Source organism: Mastacembelus armatus, chromosome 21 (assembly GCF_900324485.2).
Source record: "Mastacembelus armatus chromosome 21, fMasArm1.2, whole genome shotgun sequence".
Classification (NCBI taxonomy): domain Eukaryota; kingdom Metazoa; phylum Chordata; class Actinopteri; order Synbranchiformes; family Mastacembelidae; genus Mastacembelus; species Mastacembelus armatus.
Window position 1 is genome coordinate 21,238,077 of NC_046653.1, and position 24,471 is coordinate 21,262,547.

General features: G+C 40.7%; 2 protein-coding genes and 1 long non-coding RNA gene across 5 annotated transcripts in view; 2 read left to right on the plus strand and 1 right to left on the minus strand.

Moving 5' to 3' along the window:
- il1rl2 (interleukin 1 receptor-like 2) lies at positions 1 to 16,919 on the plus strand. Of its 2 annotated transcripts, none has more exons than XM_026296393.1 (12): positions 1 to 238; positions 1,413 to 1,488; positions 6,087 to 6,297; positions 6,564 to 6,732; positions 7,587 to 7,749; positions 7,858 to 7,920; positions 11,522 to 11,648; positions 11,758 to 11,897; positions 12,606 to 12,752; positions 12,990 to 13,154; positions 13,784 to 13,987; positions 14,272 to 16,919. In XM_026296393.1, exons 2-12 carry the CDS (start codon positions 1,422 to 1,424, stop codon positions 14,463 to 14,465), a joined length of 1,650 nt encoding a protein of 549 aa, XP_026152178.1. In that variant the 5' UTR covers positions 1 to 238; positions 1,413 to 1,421; the 3' UTR covers positions 14,466 to 16,919. The 2 variants fall into 2 exon arrangements, with proteins under 2 accessions (XP_026152178.1, XP_026152179.1); XM_026296394.1 differs by lacking the exon at positions 1 to 238 and adding an exon at positions 1,291 to 1,305.
- Positions 6,568 to 24,471, minus strand: part of LOC113123976 (uncharacterized) — a 20,603-nt gene continuing 2,699 nt past the window's right edge. For both annotated transcript variants that reach the window (XR_003294988.2, XR_003294990.2), the window contains 2 exons: positions 10,645 to 10,831; positions 6,568 to 6,699 (listed from right to left, as the gene is read on the minus strand). This is a non-coding gene — a long non-coding RNA (uncharacterized LOC113123976). The remainder of the gene's footprint in view (positions 6,700 to 10,644; positions 10,832 to 24,471) is intronic.
- Positions 19,907 to 24,471, plus strand: part of il1rl1 (interleukin 1 receptor-like 1) — a 9,505-nt gene continuing 4,940 nt past the window's right edge. The window contains exons 1-5 of the mRNA XM_026296392.1: positions 19,907 to 20,060; positions 21,103 to 21,166; positions 21,713 to 21,959; positions 22,141 to 22,330; positions 24,293 to 24,443. Of these exons, the coding sequence (XP_026152177.1) occupies positions 21,106 to 21,166; positions 21,713 to 21,959; positions 22,141 to 22,330; positions 24,293 to 24,443 (649 nt within the window). The 5' untranslated portion in view covers positions 19,907 to 20,060; positions 21,103 to 21,105. The remainder of the gene's footprint in view (positions 20,061 to 21,102; positions 21,167 to 21,712; positions 21,960 to 22,140; positions 22,331 to 24,292; positions 24,444 to 24,471) is intronic.

Below are 24,471 nucleotides of genomic sequence, written 5' to 3' on the forward strand. Positions count from 1 at the left end.
TATCTAAAGCCAGTGAGGTTTAGTGGCCTATATTTGCACCAATGATGGGGGAGAATCATGAAGGTGTTCTTATACTTTGAAGCAAGTGGTACAGCTTTCTGCTGAAAGGCAATTTTATGCAGGCGTTGGTGGAACAATACAAATGCCATGAAGACATAAGGAGGGAAAACCCAACACGTTGTCATATGTTCAGTACAAGTAACAAGCTGCCGTCTTTGGAACTCAACACTCTAAACTAGTAAGTTAATATCAACATCCAAATTACAGAAAGTCTATGTACTTTATGCAGTATTGAATAGCAACTTTACAGTGGATAAATACTTATAATTATTCTGTAATACAGTATATCTACACTGGTTTTTATTTACAGTGTCAGTGGCTGTGAAATGTAACACTTGTTTCATATTGACTCAATTGTTTTTATAGTACTTTTTCTAGAGTTAACCTCTTATACTTTCATATAATATTCCTATAGTTTCAACCGGTTCTAGCATTTATTTCATTAAACCCTAAGGTATTTTTGTATGTTCAGCAGTTTAATTACAAGCGGACTGGGAATGTCTCAAAATGCTTGGTTGGTGCCACTTTACACCAACATAAAAGGATATTTGAGAGCACTGTTTGAGAGCACAATATAAGGCAAACAAAAATGCCATATTATCTAGGCCAGGACATAGTCATGTCTCAGTATTTATGAATAAACCTAAAAAAAAAACTGGGTTGCCTGTTTGAAAGGGCATAAGGAAAAGGGAAAAGCAACTGAATTGATCTTATCAATATTTAGCTATCAAATTTGCTATTTACATTGTTTATAAGATCTTCATCAGTCCTTTTCCATAAAATGGACCACAATTATAGTGTAAATGAAAACTAAATTAACCTTGGTGGTTAAAATTGTTAATATTCTGTGGGGAAAACTAATAAATTATCTCCTTATTACTACACATGCAAAGTATGAATATATTATTTACTGGACAATAAATGATACCCGTTCTAATATTTAATTTACAAATTACATTTATTACATTTTTTTCCCAAGATACAATATGAATATCTCTCTGGCTACTGACAGCAGGTAGTAGTTAGAAGTATAGAAATAGATACAGATTAAGACAGGTGAGATGGACAGTGAGAGACTGCCTTCAAAAGTCTGACTTTTCCAAAGAAATGCCAATCAGTGGAAATTCCTGCAACTTCACTGGGAGATTTTTAGCCCTGCCTTTCTTGTACAGTATAAACTGTACAAAGTGCATCTTTCACTTCCTCTTGTGAAATGCTGTTATAAATCAGAAGTTTCTGGAATTGGTCAGTAAACCTTATTTGCTGCAGACACACAATCTGGCTGAGGACATGAGCCATGACTGAAAAATCATGCTCGAAGTTAATGAAACATAACCTGTCTAATCCCACAGACAACAACAATGGCAGCAGCAGGCTCAGTCTGCTTGTTGGTCGTACTGCTTTTTATGACATCTGCCATGACACACAGTGAGTATTGATCATTACAATTCTTCTCAGCTCTTTACAGACTAAAAAAAAACCTTCTGCTGTTGAGAATAAGTTCTGAAACCCAGAGTCAGACTAGGTACAACACAAAACTGCTGTTCAGTGGTTGATTTGAGTTTTTTGCTGATTCTGAGATTTCACTTTAAGCACTTTCAGTTTTAGCATTGCTCCAGTCAAAGAATAAACATGGCTTTTAGGGACTGGGAACTCTTGTTGGGTAAGACAATCATATATAGGTGAAGCTAAAAACCATTAACAATTTTAAGACAGGCGGATATTCAAGTCACATTTGTTGAAGAAAACACTAAAAATTACAACTCCAACATTGTCTTTCCTGTTTATAACCTGCTAACCAGGATCTTGAGAAACCTGCTAGAGCATTACTTAGGAGTCTCTTTTCACAAGGCAGCTACCTTACAATCGTATTTTTCTTGAGAATTCTCTAGCCTTTTCTAATTGCTGTATTTGCTAAGTATACAGTCTATGTTCAGATCAGATAATAGTATAATATGGAACAGATATTGAAACATGAGTGTCAAATATGAGTGTGACAAAGAAATGTATCATATTTATCGCAGTAAGTACAGAAGATCCTTATCAGAACTATGTCACTATGTCAACTGGTAGGAAAGTAATCGAAGGTAACCAATAACTGAAGCTAGACATACACTGGTAAAATAAATTCATAAAGAATAATCTAATATTGTAATAACTAAAAAGAACTACTACAGAAAACTACAATGTAATGGTTTAGGCTGGGTCATATTGCCAAAACATATCATCTGGACTTTTACTGGCTTTTTATGTAAGACAAAAAAATTTCCACATGGTGTAACTGAGTAATACAGCAAAAAACTACATTTTCCAACATTTCCACATAAGATCCAAGTCGTGTGCATTGTCAGTTAAAGTATTTCTAGTAGATTATATTATCATCTGCAATTAAATAAATTATTGATCATAAATGGGGTAGGGAATTTTTCCATGTAAATTTCAGATTTCTCTGGTAAAACAAAGATTTCCCTGCCATACATACATATAACAAGATTTCTTAATGGATTTTTATAGGTACACTCGTACCTGACAAAACACTTTAGACAGAAAATGTAACAGTTGAACAACTGAACGAAAAAAAGAGATCATTATACAGAGCCAAATGTCATCATTACTCTTACCTTCTACTGTTATTTTGGGAAAGGGGTGACTAACTAGACTGCAATTTAATATAAACACACTTCATTCTTGCTAATGATAAAAGCTCTGGTTTGCACACTATGGATATGTTAAGATAATAAATGGGTCCTTTCACCATTCATTTTGGCCATCGTTGAATTTACAAAGTGACAGTAAGACGACCTGACAATGAATAGTTTCCAAAGCATGGTGTAAAGATTAGATGACATGGCAAGCAGCAAAATGCAGACTTCACAAACTAAACACCTAATAAAATTAAAGGATTTTTTAAATAAAATGTTAAGGTGTAAAAACTTCTAAGACCAGGGGGTTCTTACATGTCTCTCCTGTTGATTAAATAGGTCAGAAGAGTAAATGTTTGCTGTTACATCTCCAGGAAGTCACTTCTGAAAGATGTTATTGTATTAAACAGTGTTGATTTAGTGTACAGTTCTACAATTCAAACCCACTTTGCATGACAGGCTAAAGCTATAAAAATCAGTGAGATATACAGAGGTTTTCATTAGAAGGCGATCAGTGGCTTATTGCAGCTTAGTCAAGGAAAGAGCTAGATTTTTCTCCATTCTGCTCTCTTTTCATGTAGGAGGAAGCCTATAACTTATTAAACTTATTGAATTGTTCTGATGGAGTTTTCACAGATTTTCTGAAATCCATAACATATGAGGCAGCTAAAGAAAATCTGTGTATTAACAAGACTTGTTGCTCAAAGAAACCTGTCGACAAGCAAAAGGGCAGAAAAGGGCAGTTTATATTTGATAGTTTTAAAAAGTCTATTTCCTGGATTTTTATGCAGAAATGAAACGGTGTCGATAAGCAAATAAGATGCACACCTTAAAAGGCCTGAAGTCTAACCCAAGAGTGAAACATAAAATGAATATAAATGCTTAAACATTTCACTGCATGAAAGAGGCCTTATTCACTTTTTCAGCTTGGTTTTATCCAGCACATACAGAAAACACACAACCTTCTGTGCAGACATACTGTAAAGCTGCCATCAACATTTTACAAACACAGAAACCTGCAGGCTGATATTCAGTGAAGAGTAACTTATCCTTCAATAGAGATAGTTCACATTAAAAAATAAAATCTGACATAACTATGTAAAGTCCCAAAACACACAAGATGGCAGGATTGCACACATGCAAGGCCTCTTTCACAAGCACCTGCATGTGTCAATACAGGATTGACTTGCTTCTCCTGGAAATGTAAAGGCAGGCACTGCAACCTGCATGAATTACCTACAAATCTTTACCTTTAACTCAAAACGCCATGTTGTAAACAAAACACTTTATAAAATCCCATGGATTTTAGTGTAAAAAAATAATATCTACTATGTTAAAGTTAGCTTACTGGATGCTCAGAAGATGCGTTAAGCTAACCTAAATCAGACTTAATTAAAAAGACAAAGCCCATGTAGGTTCTGATAAAACACAACACGTATAATTAGGATCTACCTACATTTGTTAATGTTTGAAATAAAAGTTTGTGTTTCAGATACAAAACGCGACCTGTCGGGAAATCGGACACAACTGCACAGCATCACAAGTTTTAGCTCTATAAAGAGCTGTCACTGATCTTACCTTGTGTTTGTTCTTTGTCTTCTTCTGTACTGAAGCAAACACCGCCAGATTAATGTTCTTTGGAGAACCTTTTCCCAACTTGGAAAGCTATTTGCGGTTCTCAGCGGGAACCTTTAGCTAGCTTAGTAGCTAGCTAGCTAGAATCATTAGCAGCTCCGTCGTGCAAATTCACTCCCGGCTTCTCACCGTTTTCACCCTCCATTATATCCATCAAAACATGTCCATTTGCCTTACACTTTCGACACATTGTTGTTGGGATTGTCTGTGTTTTCCTACCAACGCTGTTTTGGTTCATATTAACGTTAATGTTAGCGCCACCCAAGGAGATTAGCTAGTTAGCCCGCCATTTGAAATCTGTGTCATGAGACGTTCAAGTGACACCGAACATTTAAGAGAGAGAAGCTTCATAGATAGATAAATATATATATACAACTTATAAATACACACTGTAAACATTATCTACTTTTTGTAACATAAGCGGTTATTTAGCTACATTATATCTGATAGCTAGTCAGGATATTAAGTTTTTGATTCGTTTACACTTGTATATTCATCCTGCCCAATATAAACTGCAAGATTTCCTATTTCTCCAACTTCGCGTAAATGCAGCATTACAATGTTAGTGCACAAGTGCCCGCATGTGGTCGATCAACCAGCCAACTAATTTACTAATTGTTTCAGCCTTAAGCCTTTTCTTATTGCTAAGAGGCTATTTTTGCTTTTCATACACACAGCTATGCAAATAAACCCATGTGGTACAGTTTAAAACGGGGATTAGAACAGATCCAAGGGTGCCACTGAACAATACTTTCACTTCACACAATTTTTTAAAGCGTGGGTAGTGAATGTTGGTATTACTGTAAATCATATTGAAAGTTTGGCATTGAATCCTTTTCCTGTCTTGGCTGTAATGCCCTCATGTTTCTGTTAAGGTAGTTTTGTTGTGAATGTCCTTTACACACTTGTTCTGTACATGATGATTCATATAACAACTTTAAACACACACACACACAGTCTTCAGACACACAGATGAATATAAACTGCATCCTCTCTGCAACACAAACTGGAGATTAGGTTATAAAGCAAATTAACATTATCTTCTCTCTCATTATCATCAATGTTCGCAATAGATCTGTTCAGTAGGAAGCAGAAAAGGCCCAGTTTTTCACTTAATGCAGTTGATTATTAGCGTAAAACATCATGTATTGCAGTCTCTTTCATATTGTCAACATTTTTCCAGTGCAGTATTTTTAGAAAATACAAAAACAAGGAAATACCTAAGAGGTTGTGCGTCACTGCATATGAAGAAATCAGAGCACAAACCTCTCCGTCATCTAATCCTCTAACATTAAATTCTTTCTTAATAACTCACATCTTTCACAAAAAGAGATAAGATAAACTTTATTAATCCCGGAGTCGAAACTCACGTAGTCTTGCTGTGAAAGTAACACTCCAGTTCGTATGGATGATTTATCTGCCATTGGCTAAGGAAGCTAAGGAAATTAAGTGGAGATTTTGTAACAATTACCAGACAAATATACACACAAACAAGGCTGAAAATATATCTTTCTTAAATGAAGTAATACATTGAATGGCCTGAAATAAAGGGGTGTTTTACTTTTCTATGCATACAAAGTGCTTAAAAATCTCAAGGCTTGATTTTAATGCTCTTCTCCATTTACACCAGAAATTCTGTCTGGTGTTATCTTGCATTCGTATGTCATGTGTCCTGGGGTCCTAATGTTCAAGTTTTTACTTCTGGCACTGAATGACAAATGACAGGTCTCTTTTGCACTGTCACACCAGACCACAGCGGGGAGACAGAGATCTACCGGGTGAGCGCTGGCCACTTGTTTTTACTGAGGTGCCCTTTTGTGGATTCTCACACAAATGTGACCTGGAGCAGGGAGGGGAGGCCCCAACTTGGCCTGCCCACAGGAGTGGAAGTCAGGGACGGGCTGTTGTGGTTCCTACCTGTACAGACTTCTCATAATGGAACCTACACCTGTGAGAAAAGGTATAAAAACATAGAAACACCTTGACTTAATAGGTTTGACTGCATCTGATCCTTATTACATAAAGTATATGTACACACACAATGAAAAAACAGATTAAACAGCAATAAAAAACTCTGTAGAGGAGAGCTCTAGTAACAGAAACAACTTGTAAGAGTAAAGATTTAAAGGCTAATGATTTCATTATAAAAAATAATGATACCGTTCTACTTGGCCAAACATAAAATTGGACCTATGCAGTATAAAGTCATAACCTCCTTCTCAGTAGGAATGGGGCTGGAGTATTGAGGATGACGTTTGGGGTGTCAGTATCCAGTGGAAAGTGTCCAGATCCACCTGAGACCAAATCCATCACCTGGGGAGTCAGTGAAGGTCTTCCTTGCAAACAGCCAGAAATCTTTAAACTGAATAACACAAGGAAGATACAATGGATGAAGGTATAAACACCCCCAGTTTTTTCATTTATGTTTACTTGCTGCTTTATTGTGCGTCATTAAGAGCCAAGTAGAGAGAAGCAAAAAGGAAGCACAAGTAGCAGAAATTGCATAAACTCATGCTAATTTTTTGGAATTCAGATTTTAGTTTTGGGAGAGTTGTCTTACAGTCTGTACATCGTGACTTGATAAATGCAACACTGACCCCTACTGTGCACATTAGGTATGTGAAAGCATGCTGATATATAAAGTAAAGTTTGAACAGAACATCTGCCCCAGCTGCTGATGATGTTGACAAAAGTGGCTTATACTGTTGTTACTACAGATAAACATCTGGGCTTGGAAGGGGCTGATGTGTTGTTACAAATAGTCCAATCACCAGCCAGAAGGCATTGTACCAAACCATTCCCTGTCATGCAGCACACTGTTCTGTGTAGAGCGTCAGAGAACCTACGTCACTTAGTCATTTACAGTCTTCAGGAAAGTCCCTTTTTCTACATCACTAACGGTCCAAGTTCATATGTGAAACATCATCTTATATAAAACAAAAATAAATTTAAAACACTAAACACTGAATTAAGGACATTTTTATGTGTGTACATTAAAGAGCAGTTACGACTTATGTGTATGTTTTCTGTTATTACAACTGTGTTTTAATGTATTGTCATTTATTATTTGATTATATTAATGCTTTCCAAAGTAGGAACTAAACTATGTGCAAATTCATTAAAAACACAATCATATTTTCGGTATTTTTGTTGGCTTTAAATTTGCTGTCCTGTGACCAGAAACCAAATAGTTTGTACTAATCATCACACTGTAGAAAATAATTACAGGCTCTGTGTTTCTGTGTGAAGGACTGCCAGCCAGTGGAGCCTGTCTCTGTGGATGAGTATGGGTTCATGAGGTTGCATCAAGTCTCAGATAAGGATGCTGGGAAATACACTTGTCTGATAGATATCAGCTTGAATGGCAAGAACTACACTGCAGCACGTAGCATCCAGCTGACTATTAACAATGGTAGGTACTGTACTGTAGGCCCCTTGAGTTTGAAGTGTCATCACATTGACTGTGATGGAGAAATATTTATTACTAGATTATAATTGTTTTTGTGCTAACTCTTCACAGATACAGTGTATACAGATCTTGAGGTGGTGTCACCCCAGGAGGAAGTGGTTGTGGTTGAAGTGGGTAGGTAGCATAAATTCTAACTACTGTCATAATGGCAAGGCCTTTATTGTCTTTGTAAAATTACATACAACAAAATTTATAAAACTCACCCTCGTGGTCTATGATGTTGGTGTTACGGTTCTGCCAGGCTTTTCCCCTGGCAATCATCACAAGCAGTCTCACCTGTCCCCTAGTCACACACCTGCACCTCGTCTGCACTCCCCCTTCTGTATATATGGACTTCCCTAACTCCTACTCTCTGTCTGATCTCCGTGGCACTCCCTTGGACACACCGTTCCTGGTTCCTCGTATCACATGTATGTTGTGAGTACAACAATAAATACCTTAAAAACATGTTCCTTGTTCCTGTTTCCCTTGGTGTCCGTCACAGAAGATCAGACCCACACCGAACTCTCAGAAGGAGTAACCCCGGACGCTTTTCCCAGCCCGATTCTCCCCGGTCCTTCCCTCACTCTCTTTCACCTCGATTTCCACCGCCAGTTATCCCAGCCGAGTCAACGGAGCAAGACCGACTCCTCTCCTGCCTGTTCCTGCTCCTTTCGGGGGGTGTTCGGGAAGCCCGGAGTTATCAGGAGGTCTACGAACAGTGCCTGCACCTGGCTAAGAATGTAGCCGACTCAGCCTACCGGCTCTCGAGAACGGTGATGGTACGGGCATACAGCCACCTGGCCAAGGTGTTGGCTGTGACCGAGAAGTGCTGTGTACAGAATGCCCCTGTTGAGGAGGTTTGGAAGGTGTGTGAGTCCCTCACCTTATTCCAGTGGTCAGTGTCTCGATCCTCTGCCTTCCCAGTACCTTCTCGCCGGTCACCGCCTCCAGCGCCGACTCCCGAGCAGCCGACTCCCGAGCAGCCGACTCCCGAGCAGCCGACCCCCGAGCAGCCGACCCCCGAGGGCCCCGAGGCGCCACAGCGTCAGTCGTCATCTTCGTCTCCAATTCTGCTGCCACTGCTGCCAGTCCCAATCCCTCAGCGTCGCACCCTAGACATATGCGCCGAGGCTCCTTGCCGGCCTATTCCGGCGCCTCGGCGTCGTTTACGAGGCTTCGCTACCGTGCGAGGAGCCCCTTCAGTCTCTCCGCCACCGGCGCCCTCAGCCCCTCAGTCTCCAGTCACCCCGAAGAGACCGCCGCCTCTACTACCTGGGCTGCCGGTCCCGCCTCTGTTCCCAGAGCTCCCGGACTCGCCTCTGTTCCCAGAGATGCCGGGTCAGTTTCTGTTCCCCGAGCAGTCCTTCCTGGATTCGGTCCTTCCCAATACTCTTCCGGACCCTATCATGCCCGTATTGTTCCCGGTGCCTCCTCGGCTGCAAGAGGGGGAGTCCTCTGGGCCCCTAGAAGCTTCCATGTCTCCAGCGCCTCCCGCGGCTTCAGCATCTACCGTGTCTCCGGTGTATCCCGGGCCTCCAGCGTCCCCAGAGTTGCCTCCAGCGTCCCCAGAGTGGCCTCCACCGTCCCCTGTTACCAGTATCCCGTCTCCTCTGCCCCCAGTTCCCAGGTTCCAGTTCCCAGTTCCCAGTCTCCAGTCTCCTCTGTCCCCAGTTCCCAGTCTCCAGTCTCCTCTGTCCCCAGTTCCCAGTCTCCAGTCTCTTCATTCCCCAGTTCCCAGTTTCCACTCTCCCCGGTCCCCAGTTCTCAGGCTCCAGTCTCCTCTGTTCCCCGTTCCCAGTTCCCAATCTCCAGTCTCCTCTATCTCCAGTTCCCAGTTCCCAGTCTCCAGTCTCCTCTATCCCCAGTTCCCAGTTACCAGTCTCCAGTCTCCTCCGTCCCCAGTTACCAGTATCCAGTCTCCTCTGTCCCCAGTTCCCAGGTCCCAGTCTCCAGTCTCCTCTGTCCCCAGTTCCCAGTCTCCAGTCTCCTCCGTCCCCAGTTCCCAGTCTCCAGTCTCCTCCGTCCCCAGTTCCCAGGTTCCAGTCTCCAGTCTCCTCTGTCCCCAGTTCCCAGTATCCAGTCTCCTCTGTCCCCAGTTCCCAGGTCCCAGTCTCCAGTCTCCTCTGTCCCCAGTTCCCAGGTCCCGGTCTCCAGTCTCCTCTGTCCCCAGTTCCCAGTCTCCTCTGTCCCCAGTTCCCAGTCTCCTCTGTCCCCAGTTCCCAGTCTCCTCTGTCCCCAGTTCCCAGTCTCCTCTGTCCCCAGTTCCCAGTCTCCTCTGTCCCCAGTTCCCAGTCTCCTCTGTCCCCAGTTCCCAGTCTCCTCTGTCCCCAGTTCCCAGTCTCCTCATTCCCCAGTTCCCAGTCTCGTCTCCTCATTCCCCAGTTCCCAGTTTCCACTCTCCCCGGTTCCCAGGCTCCAGTCTCCTCTGTCCCCCGTTCCCTGTTCCCAGTCTCCAGTCTCCTCTATCTCCAGTTCCCAGTCTCCAGTCTCCTCTCTCCTCAGTTCCCAGTCTCCAGTCTCCGCTGTCTCCAGTCTCCTCGGTCTCCAGCCTCCTCTGGCCCCGGTCTCCAGCCTCCTCTCTCCACGGTCCCCTGTCCTCAGGAGGGGGGTTCGGCCCCAGGAGTTGGCCGTGGAGAGGGGGGTACTGTTACGGTTCTGCCAGGCTTTTCCCCTGGCAATCATCACAAGCAGTCTCACCTGTCCCCTAGTCACACACCTGCACCTCGTCTGCACTCCCCCTTCTGTATATATGGACTTCCCTAACTCCTACTCTGTCTGATCTCCGTGGCACTCCCTTGGACACACCGTTCCTGGTTCCTCGTTTCACATGTATGTTGTGAGTACGACAATAAATACCTTAAAAACATGTTCCTTGTTCCTGTTTCCCTTGGTGTCCGTCACAGTTGGTTGTTATGTTGAGGTATGGTGAGGTGGCTGGGTCCTTCAGGGAAGGGGAACAGCAGGCAGCCGGTGGTCTTCTCCGCCGGTCTAATCACTCTTTGCAGAGCTTCTTTGTGTGCAGCAGAATAGCTCACATGCCGCACTGGGATAGTGTGTAAAAACATATGCTGGTCACCATTTACTGGAAATATCATTATCCCTGCAGGATTACTCATCCTGATCTCAACATTTAGTTTTCTGTGACTAAAAAAATAATGAACATATTGTATTTTGTTATTTATTTATGTTAGTGTTTTTTTTTTTTCCTTTGGGAATTCTGCATGTTTTCATCTCCTCTAAAGGTTTTAATAACAACTCAGGTCAGACAACAAATTCCAGGATGACCTTCTCACACCTCTTGTCTACACTAGACATGTAATGAGTAAATGAGTAAACTCTGACTGGTTCAGTGTGGTGTGTGCAAAATCCTTTGCCTTCACATTCAGATCATAGCTGCTCTTACTAAAGACCTACTTCTCCCACACATTGTGTGCATTCCTCATTTGTAGTGAAATGAAATATTTCAGCTTAATGTGCATGTTCATGAACGTTTCTATCAAAGTGGGTCTACCAAATAAAAAAAACTTTCCGAAACAGGGTTTGATGTCTATTGATCAGGCTTGATTTTGTCAGGAGATACGAGGGTGTTGGACTTATTGAAAACTATTGTAGTGTTCAATAACAGTGATGATATAGAGATCCAGCTTATTTTATATATTTTTTTTATATTTATCTATTTATATATAGAGTCACACTTGCTTTGTTTGTTTTCTTTCCATTCTACTGATAACAGGTATGAGATGGGAGCTGAAGTGTTTGGCCTACATAGGCTTCAGTGAGGACAATGACATCTTAATGTACTGGACTATTGACAGGGAGTTCACTGAGGACTATAAAGAGCTCAACCAGTCCCTGAAATAGTGAGTTTCTGTTTCCTGTCATGCAGTTTCACTACATTCATGCTCAGTCACTGACTGACACACTGATGAGTTGATGGACTAACTGAATGACTGTCCCTGTTCTTTTTAGTATTCACCACAAACACAAGGTGTTTCGCCTGTGTACTCTGTACTTCTCTGAAGTTCGTCGTCGGTTCCTGAATATTCCCTTTTATTGCCATGTAATAAGCCCAGTGAAAGCAATATCCCACATGGTGATGCTTCAAGAAGGTATTCTTCTCTTTTTTAGTATAAAGATGTTCAAGAAACATCAAACTAGGTTCAACTGGTGTCTTAAAAGTAATTACCTTATCACAAATCAGATCATTTTACAAGTAAGGCCAAAAAAAGGGACTATTTACTATTCAGCTAATTGCCAAAGGAATTTATAAATATGAAGACATTTGAGTAAAAAGCACAAGTGCCTGCATAATCACGTCTATTTGTCTACTATATGGCCAAAATATGGGCACTATGTAAAATCCATGTTGACACCCATATCCAAATATTTTTGTGTACTGTTGAGTCTGTGACTATCTTTGGTAGTTTGGGCTCTTAACCCATATCATTTCTTGTAAACTTTTCAGAATAAATGTTTTTACTATTTATTGAGCTTTTAACCTCATAGAGATGCCAAAAGCATCAATATTGTATATTGGCTTGTATCCATATTGCACTTATCAAATACAAAGGCTGCCCAGCTATCACAAAAGTGTGTCTGCATTAACTCATAGTGTCAGTGACTCAACAGGAGACCCAACTTGAAAACACAGTATTACCTAATGGACTAAATACCATGAAGAGAAGGAAAAACCTTTGCAGACCTAGAATCTCCAAAGACTGTATAAATTTATGATTAAAACACTCTAAACAATACAAGGGACATCTAACATCAACTGACGAAGGTGAATTAACCTGTGTGCCTCCTCCTCTCTGCAGCCGACCACAGCGCCCTGCACACCAGTGTGGCACTCTGCCTCACTGCCTCCTTTGTTATTTTGGTCCTGGCTCCTGCCTCTGTCTTCTTTAAAGTAGATCTGGTGCTGGTTTACAGGAAACTGCTAAGACGTGTTTCCAAAAAACAAGGTCAGTGTGTTATATGTTGGTATGTATTTCTGTGGAAACAACTACAAGGTATTGCTACGAACTCTTTTAGACTGAAATCTGTTTGACTGTTGGCTGACTGAGCAGCGATATCTGCATGAAGGAACAAACAATAAACAGACTCAACAGCAACAAAACTCACAGGAACTTAGAAAGGCAGATTAAATTCAATGAACTGAATCCACGAGGGCTACAGTAACACTGCTTTCTTCTGTATAGCTCCAGATGGGAAGCTCTATGATGGCTATGTGATCTTCAGTTACCCCAACACCCTGAGTTCTACTGAGGTGGTGAACTTTGCCCTGCAGATCCTGCCTGAGGAGCTGGAGAATAAACACGGTTATAGTCTGTACATCAGAGGACGGGACGACTGCCCTGGACAAGGTCAGGATCTGACTCTCACCAGGTTTAAAATAACATGTGGTATCCTGTGCAGTTTGTTTGGAAACAGTTGTGTTTAGTGCATCCTTGTCTAATTGTACAGTGGCCACACAATTATTTTATATTACACTAAGCATTAAAATGTGATTAAGAGAGATTAAACCAATATGGGTAAAGGATCTGGTAAATAAGGCCATTTCATGGATTGAAAACCTTTCAGGAGCCCTGATCACAAAAACATCAGGAGGTGAAGGTAGACATGTCTTTCTGGAAACAGGTTCATTGATGCTCAGGTCCCAAAAGATAAAATGTCTTCCTATAATTTGGGTGCTAAACTTTTAACGCTGACAAAACAAACTGACAACAACAATCTGATGCACTGCACAAATCAAAACAATTGGATGTCCATAACTGTGAGAAATAGCTGCCTAGAAGATGTTGGAAATGAACCTAAAAGTTTGCTGAGTTTGGTGAGTTAATATTTAACTATACAGATTTTGTAGGTCATGATCTTGGTAAAAGAATCAGTCATTCAAAAGAAAACAGATGGGTGTGAATTTGCAGAGATAAGGGTTTTTTCTGCAGTTATAACTCATTTTGTTTCCTATGTTTGATCTCATACAAACATACAGCGGTGCACGATGTCATTGCTGCTACAGTGCACCTGTGCCGAAGACTGATAATCATACTGCCACCTCAGGAACCATCTGCAGATGATGGAGAAACAGAGAAAGAGTTGTCTCTATGTGATGACCAAATATGGTGCTATGAGCAGAAACTTGGCCTTCATAGTGCCCTGACCCACAAAGACCTCCAAGTGATCCTAGTAGAAATTGGTGAGGACCAACTCTGTCATGTCTGAGTGTTTGTGTCGAACTATTCAAAGTCTGATTTTCATTTTTCATCCATCTCCAATTTTGTTTCCTTGTTACAAGTCACATGGGTCGGTAATATGGGTATAAATTTTGGAGCTCAACATTAAGTACTGCACCAGCAACCATGCAGCCCAACAGTTCTGATAAATGACACTCACATGCACAATAGTTTCAGTTATTAACTACTGTGAAGACTTAATCAAATAAAACGTCAATATATTTAACGGTCTTTTCTCCTCTGCCAGATGGCCCTGTGGATTACAGCCGCCTGCCAGAGTCTCTTCGCTATATCAAGCGGAAACAAGGAGCTCTGAAGTGGAGAACAGCTTCTCTTGGAACCCACAAACTCGCCACATTATGCTCCAACAGAAGATTCTGGAAGAATCTGAGGTATTATATGCCTTCAGTGCCTGCAAGAAGACTCCAGACTATTGTCTAAACCAAGTTTTACGGATGGAGATCCAATATAGATATTTCGCTTTTTACCAGAGGACCTGGTTTAGGTCTGGATCATGGAAAAGCTTATTTTTCCATGTGGAAACCAGATGGTAACCTAATATCAGCCACTGATCAAACACCGGACACAAACACCACTGACTGCCTTGCTCACTGGCAGCCTGCACAATGAATTTCATACTGTGTGCAATCAGAGCTATTGGATTTCTTCTTGGCAGAAACCAGGAATGCTTTACGAATGTTACAGCTTTGATCCAGTGATGAGACTTTTCATCCTCAGCCCCCACTCATTTTAACCTCATTGGTGTCTGGAAACCATCTGTAAACATGTGACCTGATGTTCTCATATTGACGTCTTTATGACACAGTGAAATGGGTTGCTGATGTGATGATTAAATAGCTCTCCTCACTGGCGTTGGGTACTGTTTGGACTATATAATTTCAATTCCAATATTGCCTCTTGACTCTGGGGTTTATTAAATCCTGAAAACTTAGAAACTTGAAAAATACGCTAAAAGAAAGAACATTAGAACTGTGCTGCTAGGAGCATTTTTGTCTTAACTGTGATTGCTCAAAAGGCAAAGACGTTTTATTATCATTGCTCATAACTGGAACATGACAACTTGCCTGAGGACAAGAATTAAGGGATTAAAATTACCAATCATTTTAGGGCACAAATTGTGGTTACGACTGACAAATACTTTTGACACTGATACTGTCCATAATTATCCTAGTTTCTGGAAAAGGTGGTTTCTGAAGACCCTTCACTGGAATCCAGCCTTTGTATACTTATACAAACCAAGTCATCTGGGAACCTACGAACCAAGTCATCTGGGAACCTGCAATTGCTTTCTGAAAGGAAAATTACAGACCGGCCTGAATGTTGTTGTGTGGGTTGGCTCCCAGTTTATTATTGTAATCATGACAGTCTTATGGGAACAACTTGATGAACCTCCTAGAATGTGAAGTAGAGAACTCATAGCTGTATTTTAACATTATTGTCACTATTTTAACATATTATTTTGTTAATTGTTTTAGAGGTGCTTAAACACATTTTTTAGACTTGAAACAGAGCAGGGTCAACCACTTCACCCTGTTTCCACATTGCATGCTAAGCTAACCTGCTCCAGTTTCGGTTGTACTGCACAAACATGAGACTGATGTTGAGCTTGTTATCTCACCCTCTGAAAAAGAGCAAATATGCATATGTAGTAAATAAGTTAACGTGAGAAACATATTCAAAACATCTTACTAGAAAAACTACCCCTTTTAAACTGTCATTGTGTGTATGCAGGTGTGCAGGGCATTACCTTGCAGGAACAAAACAATCTCACCTGGGAGCTGTACAGTGCCAGCACTGAAGCAACATGTAGTATTGTAACGCTGTATGATTTTCTATGTAGAAATACACTGAAGCTGTTTTTGTTGCAACATTCAGGCTGTGATAATATCTGTGATCTGGGGAAAAATGTCTTGTTTTTATTTCAAACGCAGGGCTTAGCTAAACATACACGCTATCAGTCAGCACTGGCCTGGGCTCAGACAGTCTGCTGCGCAAGTCTTCTTCCAGACTAAATTATTAAATGTCAAAATACTTTAATAAATTAAAATACAATGTTAGAATTCAACAGTAAGTAAATAGTTAAACATAGATTTATTAAGAATATTATATTATATTTTGTTATGTTCTGAGTAAATAACCACAAGAGATAAAGAGCAAGTTAGATGGTCACAGTGATCTGCTGGAGCCTATCCCAGCTCTCTTTGGGTGAAAGCCAGAGGTACACCCTAAAGCACATGCAATTGTTGGTAAACTATTTGACCAAATATACTGATAGCAAATGTTCAGTGGCGTAGCTTTGTGAGCATTGGTGCACATGGTGCAAAGCTGTGGCCCCCCCACACAGCAACAATATACGCACACACAATCTCCCTATTAGGAAATAAATGCCACATGGGTAAGTGTGCAAGCTGAATAACTTATCTTACACAATCTCATTTTGTTTTGCAATATTTTAAGAAGAACTAATGTATACACACTAATGGGTCACTATTTAAGCTTTCAAACAAACCAATATAGCAGATGGAACTCAGCTTAGAACCCAATTAGTTTGCATGGTCTGTTCAGGTTTTAGAAGTTAGAAACTACCACCACAAAACAAAAAAGGATGTCTCCAACTGAATTACTGAAAGGTTCTCTGAATCTTGCACAAACATTTCCTGTTCAGTCTGTCAGATAGGCTGCTTATCTTCGCCTTTTTGCATCCTGTTTTTTAAGTTGTACCTCTTTCTCCATATAGTGGCACTGAATTTGCTAAAATGTGCATTAATAATTGTTAAATCACCATTACACTGTCCTTTGTAACCTCTCATAAGGGTTACTGCAACCATTGTACTGTCCAGTCATATAAACTGTTGTATCTCTGTCTTAAGATAAGATTACCTTTTATACTGAATTCATTAGTTTCCTTAAAGATGTTATTTTGCATGCAACAACACAACACAGTCACACAGCTCTCCTATTGTATATGACCTGTAAATCTATCAGGTCTGACATCAAGGACGCTCCAGTATACAAGTCACATCATATATGAAAGGAAGGAGGTGGGTTGCCAGATACCGTCTTTCATCAGAATGAAATCGGCCCTTCGTTGGAAATGTTAGAGCCATTTTAAATCTCTCCACTGAACCTTCACATATTACCAATGTCAACACAGCTAATGCTTGAGTACATAACTGGGAAAGCAGTTGTGAAATCATGTTACATGAAGAATGGTATTTCTGCAGTAAAGCGTGGGCCTGATACGTGAGAGTATGGTATTAATGACATGGATTGCTGATGTTAACATTTATTTTCACTTATGCTTCCCCCTAAGCTATAATGGAATATAGTATGTATTTTTGAAAAGAGCATGACTGACTTTTGCTTGCATTGGTTTCTTACATTGATTCATCACAGAGAATGTGTCACACATCCAAAGTCTACTGAGTGTCTACACTCACCACACGATGGCTCATTGCTATAATGGTAGTAAAGTGTTTAGTAATACTTTCAGAAACTGAGTCAAATAAATGAGAAAGATAGCATGCTTGTCCTCTGTGGTATTGAGTTCCCAATTCTAACCACATGAGATTAAAATTGCAAAATAAAGTAATGACATGTTGTCGGTTGTTACTGCCTCTGGTTAAATTCCTAGTGCAAGATGCCAAATATATAAACAGTGACGCACACAATACACCCGAGTCCACACAGTTGGATGGTTGACATGAAATTGTGCAAGTTGCCCTGCCAAATATTTAATGTGGTATCCAGAGACCTTCAGAACATAAATCATTTTCAAAACACAAGCAGGTTTACAGCATCTGCACACTACCTGCCACTTTATGCCAAGCTAATAGCACTGTTGATGGAACTAATGCCTCAGGGTCCCATCACACTCCATCCATCCATGATCTATACCCGCTTATCCCTTAACCAGGGTCCCAGGGACCTGCTGGAGCCTATCCCAGCTCTCTTTGGGTGAAAGGCAGGGGTCCACCCTGGACAGGTCACCAGTCCATCACAGGGCCACATAGAGACAAACAACCTCACACACTCACACTCACTCCTATGGGCAATTTAGAGTCACCAATCAACCTGACATACATGTTTTTAGACTGTGGGAGGAAACCAGAGTACCTGGAGAAAACCCACACAAGCACAGGGAGAACATGCAGACTCCACACAGAAAGGTCCCTGATGGGTTTCAAACCAGGAACCTTCTTGCTGTGAGGCAACTGTGCTAACCAGCAAGGCACCGCAAGTCTTAAGTCACTGTCTACAAATTAAATTTGATTCAAGCCGCAGCTCCAAGTCCCCATTTCTGGAATTTGTTATTCACAAGGAAACACCTACTGAACATGGCCCAGAAGATTCAGCTATTGTTGATTTGCATAGTTTAGATATTGATCAGTTAAACTCTTTATGAACGATTTTTGAGTTGATGTTTGCATCAGTGCTTCTTCTGCCCAAGAGGATGTGGAGCCCAACATACACCAATATACTGTTAAAAGGCCCTTTATCCATTGTGAAATGTGTGAAACTGTAAAAGAGAAGTGTAGGTATAAGTGTGTAACCATATTCATATGAACCGACAGTCTTTAGATACAGTAAACAACAGTTACAAAATGTTAATGTTTTCATTGTTAAGACCTTAAACTGGACAACATGAGCTGTGTGGTTAGGAAGCACTTAGTCATCCAGGAACTTTTTTCTTTTAGAAAAACCCTTATGTGCTGTCCTCTTACTGGTAAGCACTCACAGTCATGTATTCCTTTCAAACTTTGGTGTGGCTGTATTTCTTTAAACGTACATTTTAGTTCACTGTGGTAAACGTCCAAACGTGGTTTCCAGGAATAGTTGTGGTTTCCAGGAATAGTTGTGCATGTGCCATTAGAACACACACTAATCGATTCCCTCCTAAAGTGCAGTTGGCTCTGGTTCAGTAAACTTGCAGGGATTCCCTGACATTATATCAAACTGCTGATATGAAGCTGTGCTGGAGTTCTGGGGATTTGAATTCAACTCTTCCGTTTCCATTACAGTAACTGGTCACTGTTTATGCATTTGGTGTGTCATCAGCTGTCTATGACACAGTCTGCTGGGACACCAAGGAAAGATTCCAATAAAAATAAAGGACAAACAGGCATTTCTTACTGTATCTTCTGACACGCTTTGAATAAACTTCCTTTAGCACAATTATCACCTCAGAGTTTACTCATTTCTCTGTGAGTGGGAATCTGTACAGGGAGTTGTGTAGTCAGCTGAGTGAAAACAGTTTGCATCCCCACAGTAATAACAAAAAAAAAAGAAAAACGGTTTTCATTAAATCAAAGTATTTAATGCACATTTAGATAGATAGTACTACTAGATAGTACTAGACGTCATCAGATGGAACAATAATGATCAAGAAGTAAAAGAAAATTATATCAGTGCAAATCTACTGCATCCCCCTTTGAAAATTTTATTTAAAAAACTATATATATAAATAAATAACAGTTTAGTCGTTTTTCCATTTCAAAGTAAAGGGATGGAAACTGTTTCACTCAACTGTACTACTCTACTGTATGCTGGTGTGGGGGATCCTGCACTATTACAAAATTAGAAACTGCCATGTTAGTGCACACTATATATATGGCATCATTATATATACATGGCATCATATTTGGCATCTCATAGCATCCTGTAATTTGCACATATGTGAGCAGAAGACCTCACCCTTTCTCCTCCACTAAAATTAACACGTCGTGCTTGAGAGAGAATATTTCACTCTACAAACTGGGCCAATGTAAACAAGGGCTGCAGACTGAAGGGAACGGGGAGAGCCGAGGATTGTAAAGATTTAGAGGTGATGAGGAAGACACCTTCTGTGTGCTCATCTCTCAACGAATGACTGAATCATAACGTGAATGAGTGTGATTGGAGTCTTTTTCTTTTTGATGATGACGTCAGTGACAGAGAAACTATATAACCACAGAGACCAGAGTTTATCAACACAGTCTGACTGAATCCACTTCAGCTGGCAACACACACTTTAAGGTAAGCAAGTGTTTTCCTTAATGCTCGAGTGATGCAGATTATATTTAATGCACGCAGCGCCTGACTGACCGAGTGCTGCGAGCTTTGAATCCACTTCATTTGGGCTGGCAAAAGGAGGCAATTTTTATAACATCTCTGTTTTGCATCTGCCGCACAGGGAGTTAATATTTACAGTGGTTGTATCTATAAATAACCAAATTTGGTTTCACATCACCTATAAATTTATGTGAAATTAGTTAATTAGTTTCTCTCTAAAGAGCTGTAGACCTGTTTCTGCCAGAAACAGCTAGTGACCAAAGTATTATTCCAAATCTATAGCTGTACTTGAATCCCTAAGACAGAAACTGAGTTGTCCCTTTTCTCTTTTAAACAAGACTATTTGTTTTATTAATTGAAAACAGTATAATAACTAAATATACTATATATAACTAAATATACTAAATATAACTCAAAAACTAATTAAATTGATCAGATGTTACTTTTGCTGTTGAGGACAAAAACTGTTTATCGATGTGTTATATCAGTGATCATCTAAACCCACAGGTTTTCAGAGGAACTCGCTGTATAACGGAGAAGATCTTTCTGTGCTGATACACTTTTAAAAGATAACTTATTCCACTTGATGCTTGCGAAACTGCTGCTGCCAATTTTTCACTGGTCATTTCTCCTGTGAAACATTTTTCACTCGACAGGGAAAGTTAACGAAGCAACTGAACCTCGACATCTGTCATTCCCTACTCTTTCACCCTACATTTACTCATTTGTTGCCACATTTTAGTGAAGTGAATCTGAGCCAATGCCACATCCCTGGGATTCTCCAGAAATGTGTGCTCTTTGTTCGGCTGTGGCTTTTTCCAACCACTGCTGTAAATGTTGCAATCGCTTGCTGTCCAGTATCTTCTTATCGTCACCCTGTATTTTCTGCCGTGCTGAGTCAGACTTACATGTAAACTTACTCTAGTTTGCAGGATGTTGTTGTTTATAACTGAACTAGAATCAACCCAGTGTGCTTCTAATGTACTGTGCTTTCTCTCTTGCACAGCTAATGGATGTTTCCAGGCTTCTCCTCCTCATCTTTGTGGGGAAATCTGCATCTGAATGTTCTGGTAGTGTATTCATTATGATGACTAAGAAGAACAGTGTTTTAGTGGATCTCTGTCTGCAGCTAGAACTATGTAAGAAGTTAATTTAAGGCCAAAGGGGAGAGCTGCAAATACTGATCAGATTTAGGTTTGGTTCTCTTTACTGCACTTTGCATGAAGTTAACTGATAAATTAAAAAAAAAACTATTTATGTCATTTATATTAAAATCATCCCGGGTATTTTCAGTGCCTAAAAGGTTTGCATAGTACTGCATTTGTCCCGTCTGTAGCTACATGTTAATGTAGTTTCCATCAGCAACGAATTCACAATTGATCTTTTACCAACATCATAATCACCATGTATTGCAGCACCTTCTTCCATGTGATACCAAGATGAAAAAGCTTTTCTCTTTGGTATTTTATAAACTCTATAAACTCTAAGATTGGAATAACTGCAGCATCTGCAATATCTGCCTGCTCATTTGCATATTGTGCAATTATTAATTTGATGATTTTCACTTTTATTTTCATCATAATGATTATTACAATCATCTTCTCACTCATTTTCAGTGCCAACTGTGCAACACTGTGAAGATTATGACACAGAGTTTGTTAAGCTACTGGAAGGTGAAGGTTTTTATTTTAAGCCTTATGATCATTACCACAGCAAGCTCACAGATAAAGACTTCACATGGTACAAAAACAACTCAAAGACTGACTGTATCTCATCTAATGAGAAAGAGAGAATACATCACTCCGGTAAAACGCTCTTTATTCTAAACATCCGTCCAGAGGACTCTGGCTTGTACACTGCCAGGTAAGAATATTTATCCCTATACAGCATTTTGGCAACTCCTGTCTTTCTGTCATTAAACGTGGCATCAATTTCATGTCATGCTCTGATATTCTGGCATCTCTGAAATGCTTTTTTTTCTGCAGAGATGATCTGTTAATACTGTCCATGACCTAGATCACAGAGACCTCCTGTTTTCTTCTAGGTATAAAAGCCAATCTGGAAAATGTAACAGATATTATGTAAACCTTGAGGTTTGGAAAGCCAGTCATAAAGCTGATAAGAAAGTCTTCTACGGAGAAATCAAAAACTCAGATGAAAACAAGTTGGTTCCATGTCCAGACCCTGTCAAGGACACCTGTGATGATCTGGGGGGAAACTTCACCTGGTCCAAGGTATGGACACCTGTGATTACAGTGACACCTGGTGTTACACTTTGTGTTTCATTTCATTTCAGTGTCAGGATACTAGCACAGTATGTTAAATTATTTACTTCTTCTCCTTTGGGCTGCTTCCTTCAGGAGTCACCACAGTGAATCATCTGCCTCCATTTAACCCTATCCTCCGTATCCTCCTCACCCACACCTACTATCCTCATGTCCTCCTTCACTACATCCAAGAACCTCCTCTTTGGTCTTCCTCTAGGCCTCCTTCCTGGCAGCTCTAACCTCAGCATCCCTTTACCAATGTATTCACTGTCCCTCCTCTCCTTTCCAGAGCAAACCTCCATCAGCATTCTCAAAGCAAATATTGCATCTGTGGTTCTCTTTCTTGGCATGAAACCATACTGCTGCTCACAAATGCTCACTTCTGACCTCAGCCTAGTCTCCACTACTCTTTCCCATAACTCCCATTGTGTGACTCATCAGCTTTATTCCTCTGTAGTTTCCACATCTGCATGTCTCCCTTGTTCTTAAAGATGGGCACCAGTACACTTCTCCTCCATTCCTCAGGCATCCTCTCACTCTCCAAGATCTTGTTAAGTAGCCCAGTCAAAAACTCTACTGCCACCTCTCCTAAACACTTCCATACCTCCACAGGTATGTCGTCACGACCAAGTGCCTTTCCATTCTTCATCCTCTTCAACGCCTTCCTCACTTCATCCTTACTGATCTTTGCTACTTCCTGCTCCACAACAGTCACCTCTTCTACTCTGTGCTCTCTAACATTTTCCTCATTCATCAACTCTTCAAAGTATTCCTTCCATCTTTCCATCACACTTGTGCCACCTGTCAAGATGTAATCAACTTGTGCTCCTGCCTCCACTCTTATATGTCACCCTATGCTCCTCCCTTTTCTGGAAAAACGTGTTCACTACAGCCATTTCCATCCTTTTTGTGAAGTCTACCACCATCTGTCCTTCTGCATTCCTGTCCTGCATACCAAACTTACCCATCACTTCCTTGTCACCTCTGTTTCCCTCACCAACATGTCCGTCAAAGTCTGCCCCAATCACCACTCTCTCACCACTAGGGATACCCTGGATCACCTCATCCATCTCCCTCCAGAATTTCTCCTTCTCTTCTAACTCACATCTTACCTGTGGGACATAACCACTGACAACATTCAACATCACACTTTCAACTTCCAGCTTCAGACTCATCAAACTATCTGACCCTCTCTTCACCTCCAGAACATTCCTAGCAAAATCCTCCTTCAGGATAACTCCTACTCCATTCCTCTTTCCATCCACACCATGATAAAGCAGCTTGAACCCTGCTCCTAATCTATAGGCCTTGCTACCTTTCCACCTGGTCTCCTGAACACACAAGATATCCACCTTTCTTCTCTCCATCATATCAGCCAACTCTCTAGTTTTCCCTGACAAAGTCCCTACATTCAAAGTCCCTACTCTAAGTCCTACACTCCTGCCCTTCCTCTTCTCTCTTTGCCTATGAACACGCCTTCCTCCTCTCCTTCTTCGACCAACAATAGTCCAATTTCCACTGGCACCCTGTAGGTCAACAGCACCAGTGGTGGTTGTTGTTAACCTGGGCCGTGACCGATCTGGTATGGAAGTCATATTCGTGATTCGCATTTGATTTGGCTTCAGTTTTACGTCGAATGCCCTTCCTGACACAACCCTCTGCATTTACCCGGACTTGGGACCGGCACATGAAGATACTGGATTGTGCCCCACCTGTAGTTGCATTATGTTAAATTATTTACAACTGCACTAAATTTGACATATCCTTTATGCATATTAACATAAAAGTCAAAAAAAGTCTGAAACATATAAAAAGATTTTCCTATACTAAGTACATGGTTAGATCGTGAAATTTAAAATGCATTTACTGCTTCCAAATTTCTTTCATCTGAATTAACTCAAATCCTTTTTCGTTTTACCTTGTCTGCAGGATTTCATCCCTATCCAAGATCAACATAACGATCACTTGTGGGTTACAAGTGCCACCATAAAAGATGTGGGCATCTACACTTGTAATTGTACCTGGACACACAATCATAAGACGCAATACACGACAGGCTCCAGGAGGCTAGATCTTGAAGGTGAGATAATATTTTCAGCTTCTCATAA